Here is a 17,639-nt window from a genome sequence, read left to right as displayed (position 1 = left end):
GCGAGTGTGTTTTTTCCACCTTCTAATCTTCGCTAGCCTCTGGGAAGGAGAAACATATGCAGCTGGTGGAGGGAAAAAAAAAAAGGGAGAGTGGTAGTTAAGAAGACACTTTTATAGAACAATGGGTACACTCTTTCACGGTAAACCTTGCTGTTAACATTACATAGCACATTGCATTTCATTTCAAGGTTGCATTTTGCCTCTTATTGAGGGTATGCCGGTTTGGTGTGAGAGATCTCTCACGCAGGGCTGAGTAACAGAATTCGGCTTGCAGGCAGCCATGGTAAGCCACAGTCCTTTGGCTTCTTTAACCCTCATAACATGTGGGAATGGCTTCAAATAGCAGCGCCCTCATTTCCCATACGAAGTAGCCGTTGGGTTGGCCATTAAAAATGGGTTGGCAATTTTAAAAGGAGGAGCTGCGGTTTCCGGGTTCATGTGCAGCAGAAACCCAACTAACCCCCTTCTCCCCTGCCCACACACACCCAATTCTCTGGGATGATGGCTTCACCCCTCCTCCCACTGCGTGGCTAACAGCGGGGAAAATTTCTGTTCAGCCACAGGCAAACTGCCAGCAGGACCGGGCACCTCTGAATGTCCGCTTACTAAAACCACCCTATTTCAACCAGGTGACCATGAATTATATCACTCTCCTGAGAGTAACACAGAGAGATAAAGAACGGATGTTGTTTGAATGCCAGCAAACACCGGGACCATTCGCTGCAATGCTTTGTTCTGCAATGATTCCCGACTACGTGCTACTGGCCTGGCGTGGTAAAGTGTCCTACCATGGAGAACAGAATAAGACTGCCTTCCCCAGAAACATTTTGCAAAGGCTTTGGGAGTACATCCAGGAGAGCTTTATGGAGATATCCCTGGAGGATTTCCGCTCCATCCCCAGACACGTTAAACAGACTTTTCCAGTAGCTGTACTGGCCGCAAATGCCAGGGCAAATTAATCAGTAAACACGCTTGCTTTTAAACAATGTATAATATTTACAAAGGTACACTCACCAGAGATCCCTTCTCTGCCTTCAAAGTCCAGGAGCCCGCCTTGGGTGGGTTCAGGGGGAACTGGGTCCAGGTCCAAGGTGATAAAGAGATTCTGGCTGCTGGGGAAACTGGTTTCTCCACTTCCTTGCTGTGAGCTATCTACAACCTCCTCCTCCTCCTCAACTTCCTCGCCCGCAAAACCCGCTTCCATATTGCCTCTCACTCCTTGGACAGAGTCAAAGTATAGGGTTGGGGTAGTGGTGGCTGCACCCCCTAGAATGGCATGCAGCATGTCTGGGGCTCTGAACCGGAGCAGCCATTTGCCTCTCTGGTTTTTTGGTAGGCTTGCCTGAGCTCCTTAATTTTCACGCGGCACTGCTGCAGGTCTCTGTTATAGCCTCTGTCCTTCATGCCATTGGAGATTTTTTCAAATATTTCGTCTTTTCGAACAGCGTTCTGCCTGCACCGATTCATCTCCCCATACAGCAATCAGATCCTGTACCTCCCGTTTGGTCCATGCTGGAGCTCTTTGGTGACTCTGGGACTGTATGGTCTCCTGTGATGATGGACTCTGCATGGTGATCTATGCAGGTGAGCTCGCCACGCTGGCCAAACAGGAAATGAGATTCAAAAGTTCGCGGGCCTTTTCCTGTATACCTGGCTAGTGCATCTGAGTTGAGAGCGCTGTCCAGAGCGGTCACAACTAAGCAATCTGGGATAGCTCCTGGAGGCCAATACTGTCGAATTGTGTCCACAGTACCCCAAATTAGACCCAGCAAGGCCGATTTCAGCACTAATCCCTTCATCGGGGGTGGAGTAAAGAAATAGACTTTAAGAGCACTTTAAGAAATCGACTTTAACTATTCACTGTTTTTGCAACCACAAGGGATAGAAACCATTTTTAAAAAATGAAGACAGCTTCTGGAGCACAATGCGGCAAATGCCACATCTGCAGAACTGCAACCTTCATTCAGCCTTCTTGTCCATATGCATTACACTACACTCTTTAATTACGTGACCACATACTATTTTTCTCCAGGAACCTGTTTCATTCAGTGCACAGGATAGATGGCACTCAGTTAATGAGCAGCCTTTCAATATTTTTTTTCTTCTCATTATTCATTGTGTGGCCCCATGTCTTAGTTATTGCACACTATTCAAACCCTGCTCTGAAGACAGAATTATTAATTTCCTCCTGGGATTTTCTATGGTGTTCATCACTATATTATCTGCATGCTTCACAAATAATTAATCAATCTTCACAACACCCCTGTGAGGTGAGGAGGTGGTATTATCCCCATTTTACAGGTGAGGAACTGAGATACAAAGAGATTAAGTGAAAAGTTTCCATTCATTTTGGGTGCCCAATTTGACACACTTAGGAGTTATGGTGTCAGGACCCAAGCCTACCCACAGCAACACCCCAGTCCAGATTTTCCCCTTCTACTCTGCTTGGAGCAAGGAGACTCTTTGGGGAATTTAGCTGATAAGCTCTGACAAGTCTCTAGTGAGAACGTGAAAACCGATTATTTTTCCAAAGGTTTATATTTTGGTCAAATTTCAGTGGATTTTCACAGGGATAGCAAAAGGTACATCCCTGATATAAAGATTACCTCCTTTCAACTCTCTGCTCCAAAGCATGTGTACTCTAGAGCTTCTCAAAGGAAATATTAAGAATTTTTTTACCAGGGCAAACCAACATATTTTTCTTGGAAATGACAACCATTTGGACTGAGATTTCAACAAACACAAACAGAGATAGAAAGAGAGTGCTTGGGGCAGACACCCAGCATGGAAAGTTTCAACTTAAATGGTAAAAGTTTTGCAAAAATTATAAGCTACTGAAAACAGGGTCTTACAATGGGAAGTGTCATGCAACCTTAATAAGAGGCAACACTACATCCCCACCAGTAATATTCAATCCTTTTGTGAATCCTATAAAGTCCTTAGCATCAATGATATCTCATAGCAATTTTGAAGTATTTTCTTTTACACTTTTCAAATGTGATCTTTTTAATTCCATCTCATGTCTCCTTGTTCACATATTACGAGAAAGAATAAACAGACACACCCCCAGTTTATCTTTAATACACTGTTCACTATTTTATACATCTCCATGTTCTCTACTATTCTTCTCTAAACAATCCCAAACTTTTCAATCTCTCATCCTTCCAAAAACACTTCCATGCCTGCAATCAATTTGGTTGCTCATCTCTGAACCCCTTCTGCTCCTGTTTTGAGATTCATTATGAGAATTAAACACAATATCCCAAACAATTAGATCACTTTTACCTGGATACCTGTGCCTAGCTTCAGGCAACCAAATTTTATCAGTTTGACATCAACCTAAAATGGATATATGCATGGTTACCAGGCAACGAGAGGCATTTTCCACATACCCAGTGAACTAAGGTATCAAAGAAAAGAGAAAAGAAATACTATTTCTAAATATAAATGATACTTTAAATTATTTAATTTCAGAGAGTATTCAGTTATGTTAGTGGTTCCAGAATTTTGCCAGCATTTAATTCTTATGGAAGCTTTTATATTTTTATCCCCTGGGCCTAAATGACTGTTTCTTGACTTTAGCAAAGCTTTTGACACGGTCTCCCATAGTATTCTTTTCAGCAAGTTAAAGAAGTATGGGCTGGATGAATGCACTATAAGGTGGGTAGAAAGCTGGCTAGATTGTCGGGCTCAACGGGTAGTGATCAATGGCTCCATGTCTAGTTGGCAGCCGGTATCAAGTGGAGTGCCCCAAGGGTTGGTCCTGGGGCCGGTTTTATTCAATATCTTCATAAATGATCTGGAGGATGGTGTGGATTGCACTCTCAGCAAATTTGCGGATGATACTAAACTGGGAGGAGTGGTAGATACGCTGGAGGGGAGGGATAGGATACAGAAGGACCTAGACCAATTGGAAGATTGGGCCAAAAGGAATCTGATGAGGTTCAATAAGGATAAGTGCAGGGTCCTGCACTTACGACGGAAGAACCCAATGCACAGCTACAGACTAGGGACCGAATGGCTAGGCAGCAGTTCTGCGGAAAAGGACCTAGGGGTGACAGTGGACGAGAAGCTGGATATGAGTCAGCAGTGTGCCCTTGTTGCCAAGAAGGCCAATGGCATTTTGGGATGTATAAGTAGGGGCATAGCGAGCAGATCGAGGGACGTGATCGTTCCCCTCTATTCGACATTGGTGAGGCCTCATCTGGAGTACTGTGTCCAGTTTTGGGCCCCACACTACAAGAAGGATGTGGATAAATTGGAGAGAGTCCAGCGAAGGGCAACAAAAATGATTAGGGGACTGGAACACATGAGTTATGAGGAGAGGCTGAGGGAGCTGGGATTGTTTAGCCTGCAGAAGAGAAGAATGAGGGGGGATTTGATAGCTGCTTTCAACTACCTGAAAGGGGGTTCCAAAGAGGATGGCTCTAGACTGTTCTCAATGGTAGCAGATGACAGAACGAGGAGTAATGGTCTCAAGTTGCAGTGGGGGAGGTTTAGATTGGATATTAGGAAAAACTTTTTCACTAAGAGGGTGGTGAAACACTGGAATGCGTTACCTAGGGAGGTGGTAGAATCTCCTTCCTTAGAGGTTTTTAAGGTCAGGCTTGACAAAGCCCTGGCTGGGATGATTTAACTGGGAATTGGTCCTGCTTTGAGCAGGGGGTTGGACTAGATGACCTTCTGGGGTCCCTTCCAACCCTGATATTCTATGATTCTATGATTCTATGACTCTACTACCTGTACTTGACCAGGATACCCCACTTTTTCTGCATCATGTTACACCTGTTATCTGTCAAATGAACTATAATCTACATATTTAGTTGGTATCTGGTGCTATACATTAATTAGTTGTGAAATATTGGGCAATATTTTTGAACAAAATGTTTTATACAATTATGTTGTAGACAATAACAAAGGCAAACTGAGCTGGAAAAAAACCCACATAATGGAAAGAAAATTGCCGCTGTTATGAGTATTATACAAAATACTCAACTGCTGACAATGACAGATATGTATGTATGTAATTATTATTTGTAGTATAATCATACCTAGAGGACCCAACCTAGATTGGAGTCCCATTGTGCGAGGCATGGTACATACACGTAGTAAGACACAGCCCCGAAGAGCTTACTATCCAACTAGACAAGACAGGGAAAAGGTGAAAGAAAGGAAGAGTTATCCCCAATTTACAGATGGGGAACTGGGAATTAAGAATCAGACTGGTTAAGTGACTTGCCCATGATCTAACAGGAGATCTGTGGTAAAGCTGAGAACTGAACCTAGATCTCCCGAGTACCAGTGCAGTGATTTAACAAGAGCATCCATTCTTTCCAGACCTACAAGGTATGCAATAATCTACAAACAGAAATGTCACCAGGGAGATTTAATATTAATCTCACAAACCTATGGTAAATATTTTATTAGGGAACAATCCTGCACTGGCAGAGAGATAGATCAGATGACAAAAAGTCTTTTCTCAATATAATTCCTACGATGTTATGATTTTTCAATCATCTGACAATAGAGGGATTAGGAACTAGTTTGGTTTTATAATCTCAGTCACACTCCCTGTGTTTCGATTTAAAGATTTTATTTTATTTCAGAGTAGAGGAAAAAAGAAAGATACACAGGCTAGTCCTAAGAAAAAAAAGGAAGGAAGAAGACAAAAGGAAAAGAGGGGAAGAGAAAAGGAGAATGAGAAAAAAAGTGGGGAATGGAAAGAGAAATAAGACACTTTTCAAGTCTAGAGGTTTTTTGTTCAGCTATTATTGGTGAGCACTGATCTTTGTGATGTCACCACCTCAGGGAGAACACCATGAGACTACCACCATCTTCATTCCCTCTTCTAATCAAAAGATAACCTCTGTCTTATACTATCAATATATTCACAGTATATCCAGAAAATGCAGCTTAATGCAAGTTTCTTTGTTAAGTGGTGCTGACTCCTTGTTTATGTTTACGAAAAAGTGTTTTTGTTTATATGGAAAACAAAACACAAAGAGTCTCCATTCCCTCAGCGCACCTATCGGAAAACACCCTCCAAACCCAAAGGACACAGGTTTAATACAGGCTAAAGGAAAAAAAATGTATAGCAGTCCACTGCTAAAGCATTGCCAACGCATCATTGGTTGTTGGTGAAACTGGTTCTTTATGATGTCACTGCTGCTATAGAAACCATTAGTCAACACAGGTGAAGATCCCATCTGGCAGTAGAAGAGCATGGAAAGCTGAGAGAGGAGGCAACATCTCGAGTCTGGCAGGGTCATCACAGCAGCTCAACTGAAAAAAGAACACTCTACGGTCCTGGGTACGGTCCTATTATCAACCTGCAAAGATGTCTCAGGAAGTTGACTGGTTACACAGCCAGGCAGGTGTGTGTAAAGTAGACCTCTACAACCCTGATGAACAGAAGGACCAGGACCGGAAAGTGATCTGTTTTGTAGATGTCTCCAGCCTAAATGTAAAAGACAAAGATTCAAAAGCAAAGAAAGCTGCTAGCCAGTCCAGCAGCATGTCTGAACCTTCAAATGAACTTGATCTGGGCAATCTGGAGGAAAAAGAAGTCATTGTAATAAAGGACAATGAGAAGCAAAATCATTCTAAAACTGAAGGAGCAGTATGTCTTTTCAAACAAGGTTCAACTGATGAACTCAGCGTTGTGAGCTGGCTCAACAATGACCTTCAGAAATATGCAGTTGGATTCCAGCATGCACTGACCCCTTCAGATGCCCCTCAGAAACGCAAAGTTAGCCAAACCTTCAATGATCCATCGTTGTCCCAGAACAGTGACACATCTTTAAAGTCTGCCGGTGCCCAAAAGGGAAAGAGAGATCCAGATGATGTTTCATACTATGTAAATAAGCTCTGTTCTTTGGTTGTTCAAATGGCTCGTAAAGAGATCACAGATAAATTGGAAGGCACTGCCAGTAAGTTTATACGTCAGGGGATTCATGGTTCAGGGAAAAATAACAATTCCCGTGGTTCTGTGAGCAAAATCGCATCACAAATGGTGAATGAAGCTGTTGAAGCAAGCACACAGGACCCCCAGGGTAAACTATCATCCCCCAGACCATCTCAAGAAAAGACTACCAAGAGGGAAGATACTTCAGGTTCTAATAGAACATCGCTCTTCTATGGTGAGATGTCTAATCAAAATGGCTATAAACAGGGAGGAAAACCTGGAGATAAACAAATGTGTCAGCAAGCAAAACAGTCTGGGCAGGATGATTCTGGTACTTCTGTAAGCAAAGGGTTAATGGTTTATGCAAATCAGGTTGCTTCAGACATGATGTTCTCATTTATGAAGACCATGAAAGTCCAAAGGAAGGATGGTAAGACAACCCCAGCTTGCGTAGTTTTGAAGAAAGTAATCCTCAAACATACCAAAGATGTCATATCAGACTTGATAGACTCAACCATGAAAAATCTGCATAATGTCACAGGGGTGCTCATGACAGACTCTGATTTCGTTTCCACAGTGAAGAAAAATCTTTTCAACATAGGAAGTCAAAAGTCTACTGAAATTTTGGAAGCAATGGTGAAACGCCTGTTTAAAGCCCTAGCAGGGGATGATAAGCAGTCCAGGTCTCAAAGCCTAGCATACACATCACTTAAAACAGGCTCCCAAGACAGCAAATCTCAAGGCATGCAATTTACAGCAATGAAAAGTGAAATGCATAACCAAGGGAAGGACAAAGACCGAGGAGCCAGCAAGGGTCAATCATCATCAAGCAAAGCTTCAGAAAAGCATTGCTCAATGGATAAGTACGCAAAAGACCTCATTGTGACTGCATTAATGTTGATACAACAACATCTATTACAACAGACAAATGGCAAAGACTCAGCATGTGAATCAGGTGCCAGTTCATTTGGATATGTTTCTCGTGATTCTCATTTTGAAAAGGCTGGGAGCAGCCATAGTTCCAAGTCCCTTTCAATGGCTGCTGGATCAAGGTACTCAGGGGCAAAGAATGACCACCAACAACTTGACTCCCAAAAGGGGGACATATCAAGTATCCTGTTATCAATCATCCAGAAGGTCTTATGTGAGGCTGGTTTCAATATAGATGACAATTCCAGTGAAACAAACAAGAATTATAAAGAGGCTGCCACCAATGATAGCAAGTGCAGCAAAAAGGCCTTATCTAAACAGCCCAATTCAGCCATGGATCAGTTTGACAATATGGATCAGATGAACAAGCAATTTATTGATCAACTGGTGGAATCTGTAATGAAGTTGTGTCTATTCATGGCCAAAAACAACAGCCCAGATTTAGCTATAGGTGACCTGTTGGACGAACAAAATGCATATGGTGCTTCATCCTCAAAAACGCCAGCAGCACCCAGGAGAAATTCACAATCCAAGGGTAATGGAAAACAGCTATCAGGTTCATCATCTGGTTCTGAAGTGATAGTGAACAACCAGAATACCAACAGCAGCACACTGAACAAAGAACTCCAGGCTATCCTCCAGTGGATGGCTGCTTCCCACTTCAACGTGCCCAACCTGTCATTCATGAATGAAAATGAAGGGGATTTGAAGAAGCTTCCTCTGTTGGCTGAAAAAGCAGCCAAGAAGAACTATAGTGTTGGGGATATTCTCCAAGAGGTAATGAGGTACTTTGAAAAACAACAGATGGATGCCGCTGTGGGAAACATGCCTCGTAGTGGGCTGATGGACTGGTTGCTTGCTAACCTGTAAGCAAGTGCCGACTCTTCCTCCCTCTCATGTTACTTTGACCCAGCCCAAGCGCCTAAATCAAATCTTTGCTGGCGCAACAAATAAGAACATCACAACTCATTTGCAAGAGACAACACTGCATTGAATTCAACAGGTTGTCATACACTAGCTGGGCAAGATCATCAATAAAAAAATTTTAAAAAGGAAGACTATTTTATTAAGCACTTCAACAGAGTGTGAGAAATACAAGGCACTAGTCAGAGCAATAAACCTGCTTCCCCACAGGTAGATATGAAAACTAGAGTGGGGTGAGGAGGAAATTAAAAGATGGGAGGCAAAGTGGAGCAGTAAGGGGGGTGGGGGGGGAGGGTCCATCAGAGAGGTTCCTTGTTAGAAGCCTTTCTAGAGTATCTTGGAAAGGATAGTTTTTGTGATTTCTACCAGGGTGTTGTCTCTGGACACTGCTTGGACATTTTATCTTTCATATCAATCTTTGACTAGTTGGTGTCTGATAGATTGGAAACTCCACCCCCATCTTGGACAGAAAAGGAGCTTTCTGTGTCTTCTCCCTTTCAAAGACTACTAGCTCCTGCAAGGAATAAGGGAAAAATGTCTCCACTTCTCTGTCACTCTCCCAGGCTATTTTTAAAATCTTCCTTCACAGTGAATAACCCCAGTGCTTGCCTGTGCTGTTACTCAGAACTTCCTCAAGCAGCATCACATTAAGATCATTTTTGCCAATTTTACTGCTGTCCACTGTCTTCCAAATAGTAGTCGTGAAACTGACCATAGTCTTATTAATTTCACTCTGGTACTGTTTAGTAAAGTAGATGTCTTCAAAACTTTAAGGGCTAGAAATTTCATTATTTGAAAAAAAAAAAAAAGTTTAGATTCTGTGGAAGACGGTATAGATCCCTTCACAGTAAGCTTCTCACTTGCCCTAGTGAGTCTCTATTTCAAAGTTCTTACTTCTGTAGACAGCATGTATTGTAAAACACGGCAAAAATGGAGTTTAGAAACACATCTTATATTGGGAGAGTGGAGAGATGAGAGGATGCAGTAACCAATTACTACAAATCTTTGAAGATTTCCCAAGTAGGAAATTATGCAAAATAAGGATTAGTTCTTGCCTTGACTTTTATAAACAACAGTACAAAACAAATTAATCAGATGCTTTCTAAATACTGTTCCCCACCCTGACTACCGCCTTCAAAAATCCCTCCCGCTGTTAAAGCTTTTTTGTGTCCAATTAACATTTTCTTAGCACCAGAATTTCTTATTAGTTAATTACACAATGGATATCTAGTAGGCATCCAACTGGAATAAACCTGGAATACAGGTTTTGCTTCCATCTTTTTGAACATTGTATAGTTGATATTTAGGAATGAAATTAGCCTATACAATTTACATTGTCTATTATTATTTATACTGAGTGAGTAGAAATTAGCTACTTGCCACAGGTTCCTGGACTGGGACCTGGAGAAGAGGGAGGGTCTGGGTTTCCCTACTGGTTCACTGGAAAAGGTAGTACAGAAACACCCTGGTGCAAAGGGGAGGAGGACTACTGAGTTTGGAGCTGGGCCCCCTAAGATGCATTGCTCTGCACCCTGCAGAGCCTGGGAAAGGGTGAAGAGTCTGCAGTGGGTGTGCCCAGACAGAGGAGAAGAGTTATATTATATTTCTTTGAGTTTACTGGACTCTGTTTACCCTGGAAGGGTCAAACTAACCATGGACAGAGGGCTGAGTCATGAGAAGAGGCAAACCACCACAAGGCCAAAGCAGCTGTTGGCAGGGGTGGAAGCCTATATTGCCATTCCCAGCCACAAGGGGGTGCACCAGCAGTTAAGTCCATACCTCCACACTCCTCAACTTCCCTCTCACAAGTGCCCAACATAATGTCCAGTACCCTTATGCCCTTTCTCTCCACACAAACAAGCAATTCACCCCTAAGATAAATAGATGAAAAAACAGAGTTGAGATGATGTAATATCTTGTAAGTACTGTGAGAAAAGTGGGACTTCTGGAAGTATTTAAATGAGGAAAGGGGTGGTGCTCAGGAGAGAGGTTCCATATATAGCGGCAGACATGGAAGTTGTAACTCCCCACCTGCCCCCAATGGGCAGTGTATCTTTAACAATTACCTTTTAAAATTATAGGAATCATATGCAACTGCAAGCACCATACAAAAGTTTTAGGAAAATGACAAGACAACTGCCTACAAGACCCTGGTTTCATAACAAATTCCTTTATTAAAGCAATAGAATATTGACAAGGTTCTCTTCTGCCTGAGAGATATCAAACCGTATAATGTGGCAAAACCATTAACTTTATCACCTGAGAATCAAAGGAAACACTCTCTCGAGCCTAACAACCATAGGTTTATCTCTGTAAATATGATTCTTATAACATTTAAACTCTTAACAGAGATTCAAAGGAGAGATGCTAAGGGAAAATTGTCCTGGAATTTAAGGTTTTTTCAGACCCATAAACCAGGATTTTAGGAAAAGTAAACAATATATTAACATTCATCTGAAAACTAATGTAAAATGGAATAGTTTTTAAAAGGTTGCCGTTTAAAAGCTTTTCAAATCTTTATACCAAAGGCATACTTTCTTCCCAAACTTTCAGAACTACCATCTCCCTGCTCCCCACAATAATTTCAAGTAAATTACACAAGTTTGCTTTGGTTCTGACAAGTTACACTATATCACCATTAATTTAACACTGTACTTAAACTACTAATTGTCATTTGGAAAGATATCCAGAATAGCACTGTTTAGAGATGTTACATATGAGGAATAGTTAGCAATCATATTAATAAATGTTGTTTAACTTTTTGATACATTTTTGTTCAAGACTTTTAATCCTACTTTAAACAGAAAATATCTCTATTTTATTAAGTCTCTTTATTCTCATCTTTACATTGCAGCATGAGTTGCTTTTTTGAATTGCAGGGAAAGAGGAAGAGCAACAGTAACAACATTTAATACAGCAAAAGCTCTTAGTTGCACATTAAGCTGTATTTTCAAATGTCTGCACACTTAAAAAAATACAAAACATAAGTGGGAAGTATACCCACCAAACATTTTCAAAGATAAGTACAACCAGAGTGCAGTCAGCAGCATCTGGCCTGACATGTGCTCATTAGGAAGGAAAGGACAGGTAAAAACATTGCAATGAGCTTCCTACTTACTGACCACTCCAAATCACCTGCCTTTCAGTGGTTTATTAGACTAGCTATTTTACGCACAAGCCAGACACACAGTCATTTGAAAGCACATCATGGCTGCTGGGCATAGCACCAGCAATATCCTTACAGCTCACATATGGTCCAATCCCTAACAGGACCAGGAAAGGAAGCAGAGATGAAAACTCTCAGGTCTTGTATTTTGAACAACATACAACTAAACTCCTAGCAAGAGTCACCAAACACAAGGAAGTAGAAATAAAACCAGTTAAACTGCCATTTTGAGTTTCCAGGGGATGGGGACACACATAAAGGATTTATGCTGTGCCAGTCAGGGGGAGGAGAGGAGAGGAGAGGAGCCATCGCCATATGTAGATAGTGATGTGAAATATGACTAATACGTGTAACTAGATGGGAATTTGCAAGAAACACTGTTGGCATCAGAAACCATTCTATTTCCTTCATCTGTCTAGAACAGTTCAGGAGTTATAGTCCAAACATATCAATTTATTAGGGGAAGTGTCTCTCTCTCAAAAAAAGTGAAGTCCAAAGAGAGTAAACTCATAGTGCAGAGTGGCCAATCGATCCCATGTGACACAGACTAAATTCATTTTTGCATCAGGAGACTTTTCAAGGACTGAGGAAACCTATGGGAGCAGGAAAGGGCTATGATCTATGAATGTATAGCACTCTTGCAACACTAAACACCCAACACAGAAGCAATGGCACAGATAACTAGGAGCATGTCATGAGTAGAAAGCTCTCAAAAGGTAGACACTGTCATGGCAGTTGAACACCAGGGTGGTAGGGTCTGAAAGCTGATTAACACAATGGACTATAGTCACAGTAGAATCCTTATATGGGATACCATTGGGAACAGTTCACCTCAGAAGTGAAATGATGCACAAGACACTGCTCATCCTTTAAAAACTGTGATAATTACTGCTGAATCACATCTTCCCCCCCAAAAAGAGTAATTCTGCAATTCCACATACTGTGCAGTTCAACAACCCAATACTCTGGCTAGCTGCTATGTTTTGTCCAGGGGTTTCTATGCCAGAAGTGAGAGCAGGCCATTGTGGGCTGCTGCCTGGCCTGTTAGAAGGGATTCTGACTACTTCTGTGGGGACTTGCTAGCTATTTGAGTTGCCTGCTGTTCCCTGAGATATATTTCTCACAGAGGATCCCTCACTCAACACCTACTAGCCCTTACTCCCCATATCTCTTGAGTGGCAGTTTTTTCTGGCTCTTTCTTTCAAGTATGTCCATATTTGTTCTGCGGTCTTTGGGGTCTCTTCCTTTCAAGTTCACCCTCCTCTACTGTACAGGAGGGAGAAATGGTTAAACTATGTGGAAGGTAGAAATGTAAAAAAATATATAAAACATGTAAGTCACCCCAATATTCCCCTCAAAACTGAGGCAACAGCTAGTGCTGTGCCCTACAACAATGTACTGAAATAAAAGTATCTGTGGCTTGTGTAAATGAACTCCTTTAGAGGGATGTCGAAAGCAGTCTCACCACTTATGAACCCAGACCAATTTTTAAGCTCTCAAATACAAGTGGCCTGATATTCAGAGGTACTGAGCATTCACAGCTTACAATGATGACAGTGAGAAACGCTCAGCATCTCTAAGAATTAGGCCACTTTTATTTGAGTGCCTATACATGGATCTAGGTGCCTACATTTAGTTCTATCATTTTGGCCTCTGTCACTAAGATTCACCCATACATGGTCACCAGGCAGTTAGAGTCATTTCCCATTTTAACCAGTTAACTAAGGTTGCAGAAAAAAAAGAAAGAATACCATTTCAAAATATAAAATAATGCTTTCCGCTATATTATTTCAGTGATGTGGGCTAGTAATGAGCGCTGCACTGGGGGCTAGGAATATTGAATTCTAATCCTGGCTCAAAGACACACTCCCTTAGTGGCCTGGGTTGTCCAGGCTAAAAACAGAAATAATACCTACCCTTTCCAAAGAGCTTGAGCAAAGGGAGAAGCATCCTGGAGGTCAGGGAGACAAATCTGAAGGTCTGGATAAATACTGAACTCTTGGTGCCTATCTAAACTGAAACACATAGCCTTCTGAGGTTCATAGACTGCTATGTTAAAGCTTAAGTGGGGACAGAAGAACATTCATACTATTAGTACTACTAAACATTACAAAGAGCCTCACATGTTTTACTGACATATTACTAACGAGTATTAATAGTTAAACAAAGGCACAACTGAACCACTACTGAACAAAAATTGTTTACCAATAACTCCCAATGCAGTGTATTTAGTCCAGTGAAATATCACCTCCTCAAGGAAAAAGGAATGTTTTCATCCTTGTGAGAATGTGGCTTTGAGCAGAAAACTGGTAAGCACGTAGACTGATTCAGGTGGAAATCAGATACTACATTTGACAGAAACTTAGGGTGTAGCCTAACCAGACTATGTCTCTCTAGAGCATTTAGTCCCCCCACTCTCCTGCTGAGGTGATGGCCACTAAAAAGGCTAACTTCGCTGACAGGTGCAAAAGCAAGCAGGAGCCTAAAGACTTGCATGGAGGGCCCATACGAGCAGACAAAACTAAATTCAAATTCCTGGTGTACTTGAACTTGAGCAGACAGGAACAATCTATTCAGGAATCTTGTCATCGTAGGATTAGTAAAAACAGTTCTACCATCAATTTGAGGGTGAAGTGTAGCAATTGCAGTCAGATGCATCCTAGTTGGGCTGAGGGCTAAAGCAAACGCTAAGATATAAAGTAGGGCTGTAGATTAAATCGCAGTTAACTCACACGATTAACTAAAAAAAATTAACTGTGCTTAAAAAAATTGATCACGATTAATCGCAGTTTTAATTGCACTGTTAAATAATAGAATTCCAATTAAAATTTATTAAATATTTTGGATGTTTTTCTACATTTTCATATATATTGTATTCTGTGTTGTAATTGAAAGCAAAGTGTATATTATTTTTATTACAAATATTTGCACTTTAAAAATTATAAACAAAAGAAATAGTATTTTTCAGTTCACCTCATACAAGTACTGTAGTGCAATCTCTTTCTCGTGAAAGTGCAACTTACAAATTTAGATTTTTTTTGTTATATAAACCCACTCAAAAACAAAACAATGTAAAACTTCAGAGCCTACAAGTCCACTCAGTCCTACTTCTTATTCAGCCAATCACTAAGACAAACAAGTTTGTTTACATTTACAGAAGATAATGCTGCCCTCTTCTTATTTACAATGTCACCAGAAAGTGAGAACAGGCATTTGCACGGCACTTTTGAGGCTGGCATTGCAAGGTATTTATGTTCCAGATTTAAACATTTCATTAAAGTGAATGTTAAAATTTTATAAATACAGAGGTTGAGAAAAGAGTGTCTGTACATCTGGGTATAGTGCTTAGATTATACACAAATATAAAGTTTGTTTTTAAAAGTCATATGATACATATAGTACATAATCAGCAATAACTCAAATTTAGGTGAATTAATTTAAGAATACAGTTTAGATATTAGCATCCAAGTATTCGGGTACATCACACATGAAAAGTTGTAGAGATTTTGTTGTAGAAAGCAAAATATATCAATGAGTGAAGATTGTCCCTCAGTAATTGAGCATTTAGAAATTGTTGTCTATTTAGAAGACACAAAAAGTATTTCAGTTACTTTCCTGACTGCGCTTCTCATAGGCACTCCAGCTTCTCTCTCCTGGTATTACTCATGTCCGATGATGTGTTCTATGTAGATGTCCCTCGACCACCTGATGAAATCTGACACCACGAGTTGCCGCATCAGCTGAGCGTCGTGTCGACTGATTCCGCATTCTCTCAACACTCGCTCGTTACTGGGGTCCCATGAGCCCATGGCTCCGATGATCAACACGTGTATCTGAACCTGGTAAACCCAGCTCTCAAGGTTTCAGCCAGAGGGGAGTATTTCTCCTCCTTTCGAGCTTGGGCATTGTGGAGGGCTGGGGTCCTGTTTTCGAGGGCACTGTGACGTCCACCATGATGATCTTCTTCTGGTCCTCACTGGTCATGACGATGTCTAGTCACATTTGGCTGTCGGTTACAGGGATGGTGGAGTTCATGGCAACCCTTCCTACAGGTGGTGGGATGGCTCTAATCAGGTGATCTTGGATGGCGTTGTGTCGCCGCTCCCAGGCTCTGGAATGGGGCTTGCAGCTACACAGGAGGTGGGACACTGTTTGCTGGCATAGCTGCACTTCTTACATCGTCTGTCCTGATTCCCATGGCGGACAGCTCTGTTCAGTTGAGCCAGGCCCCGTGGATGAACCGCTAGTTGGCAAATCAGGTGAAGCTGCCGCCAGAGAGGAAGTGATTGCTGGCATCCCACTTGCACGTCACCTTGAACCTTGCCCTGGTCCAGCTTTTCTACATACTGGCAGCAGACGGCATCCTTCAGGGTCCTCTCCAGCATGGTTCTAGCTTTCAGAGTGATTTCACAGGATTATATGGTCTGTGTTCTTCACCTGTGGGACCAGGAGTCCCAGTTCCTGGCATTCTTCGCACCACATCCAGCGGCAGCCAATATGCTTCTCCAGTCATCATGTAGCGTTGCGGACACAAGTCCAGAGTGAAGCAAAGTCTCCCCCATCTCTTCCAAATTCACCTTCCAGTGAGCAGCTCAGGTAGGTGGCAACATCTTAGTTGGAGGGGGTTCTGGCAGTTCACTTTTTGATTACATCCTGCAGGGCACTTTCTGTGATGTTTCTCACCATGGCATCTGGGCACATCAGGAGACAGAAGGTGTGAGTGATCACCGCAATGTTGTACAGATCACCCATACAAGGGATGCTGGTGCTGCCCTGCCTGTGTGAGATGAACACCAGTTCATTGCTGGTTCTTTGGGGAAGAAACATCCACTTCTTCACTAGCTGCCTGATGCTTTTGTCTGCCTTGTTCAGAGGTACCTTCACCACGGCAGATTCCCTCAGGATGAATGAGATATGCGGATCAGGAAGGTGTTCAAGGCATTGATCTTCTGCCATGGTGTCAGTAGGGAGGAGCTGATCCTGGCCACATCTCGTAGAATCTCCGTGATGGTATCCTCAGGTGTCTGCTGTACGTGGAACCGGTGGGCGTGCCGAGACGTTGGTATGCTTGCCTATCCTTGGGGAAGATCATAGGTTCACCCTGGATCTGAAAAGGCATCACCTAGACAGAGTCCCCCCTACTGCCATCAATATGCAGGGATGCGCACTTCCTAGCATTGAAGTGGAGTCCCATCCAGTTAGCAGCCTGGCTGGTGATGTCGAGCTTTTGTTGGAGATACTCGAGGTTGTCTGCGATCAGGATCAGATTGTCTGTGTAGCCCAGGATATTCACACTGTTGCCATACAGGTCAAAACTGCCTAGACCACTGGAGATAGCTCAAATGAGCGGCTCCATGGCTAAGTTGAAAACAATGGGGCTGAGGGGACAATCTTGCTTCACACTGTTACGGATAGGAATTTTAGGCGTCTCTCCTTCTATGGAGCAGATGGTGGTGGTGCAGCCTTCAAAAAGTTCCCAGATCATTTGGAGAGTTTTCAGGCATCCCAAACTCTTGCAGCGTGGCAAAAATGTGCTGGTGGGGTATCGATCCAAATGCATTAAGCAGGTCGATCCATGCTATGGCACATTGCCTCCATGCCCTTCTGGCCATGTGGATGGCAGTCTGAAGGACAAAGTTGTGTTCGTAACAGCCTTCACAAGACATGAAGCCTGTCTGGATGGAGCTGATGGCTCCTCAGTTCACAGACCAGATG

At 42.3% G+C, this 17,639-nt stretch overlaps 2 protein-coding genes across 2 annotated transcripts in view; one reads left to right on the top strand and one right to left on the bottom strand.

The window, feature by feature from the left end:
* Positions 1 to 17,639, bottom strand: part of PHC3 (polyhomeotic homolog 3) — a 113,180-nt gene that overhangs the window by 48,590 nt on the left and 46,951 nt on the right. The gene's annotated exons all lie outside the window — the stretch shown is intronic.
* Positions 6,338 to 8,704, top strand: LOC140916866 (A-kinase anchor protein 4-like). The gene has a single exon (XM_073358754.1). The coding sequence runs from the start codon at positions 6,338 to 6,340 to the stop codon at positions 8,702 to 8,704; it is 2,367 nt and encodes a 788-aa protein (XP_073214855.1).

Source organism: Lepidochelys kempii, chromosome 9 (genome assembly GCF_965140265.1).
Source record: "Lepidochelys kempii isolate rLepKem1 chromosome 9, rLepKem1.hap2, whole genome shotgun sequence".
NCBI classification, from domain to species: Eukaryota; Metazoa; Chordata; order Testudines; family Cheloniidae; genus Lepidochelys; species Lepidochelys kempii.
The sequence above is the reverse complement of the archived record's forward strand: the minus strand, read 5'-3'. Positions and strand labels throughout refer to the sequence as shown.

Bases quoted from the DNA above. Each gene is read 5' to 3' on its own strand.
- LOC140916866 (XM_073358754.1), top strand. From the start codon at position 6,338: ATGTCTCAGGAAGTTGACTGGTTACACAGCCAGGCAGGTGTGTGTAAA.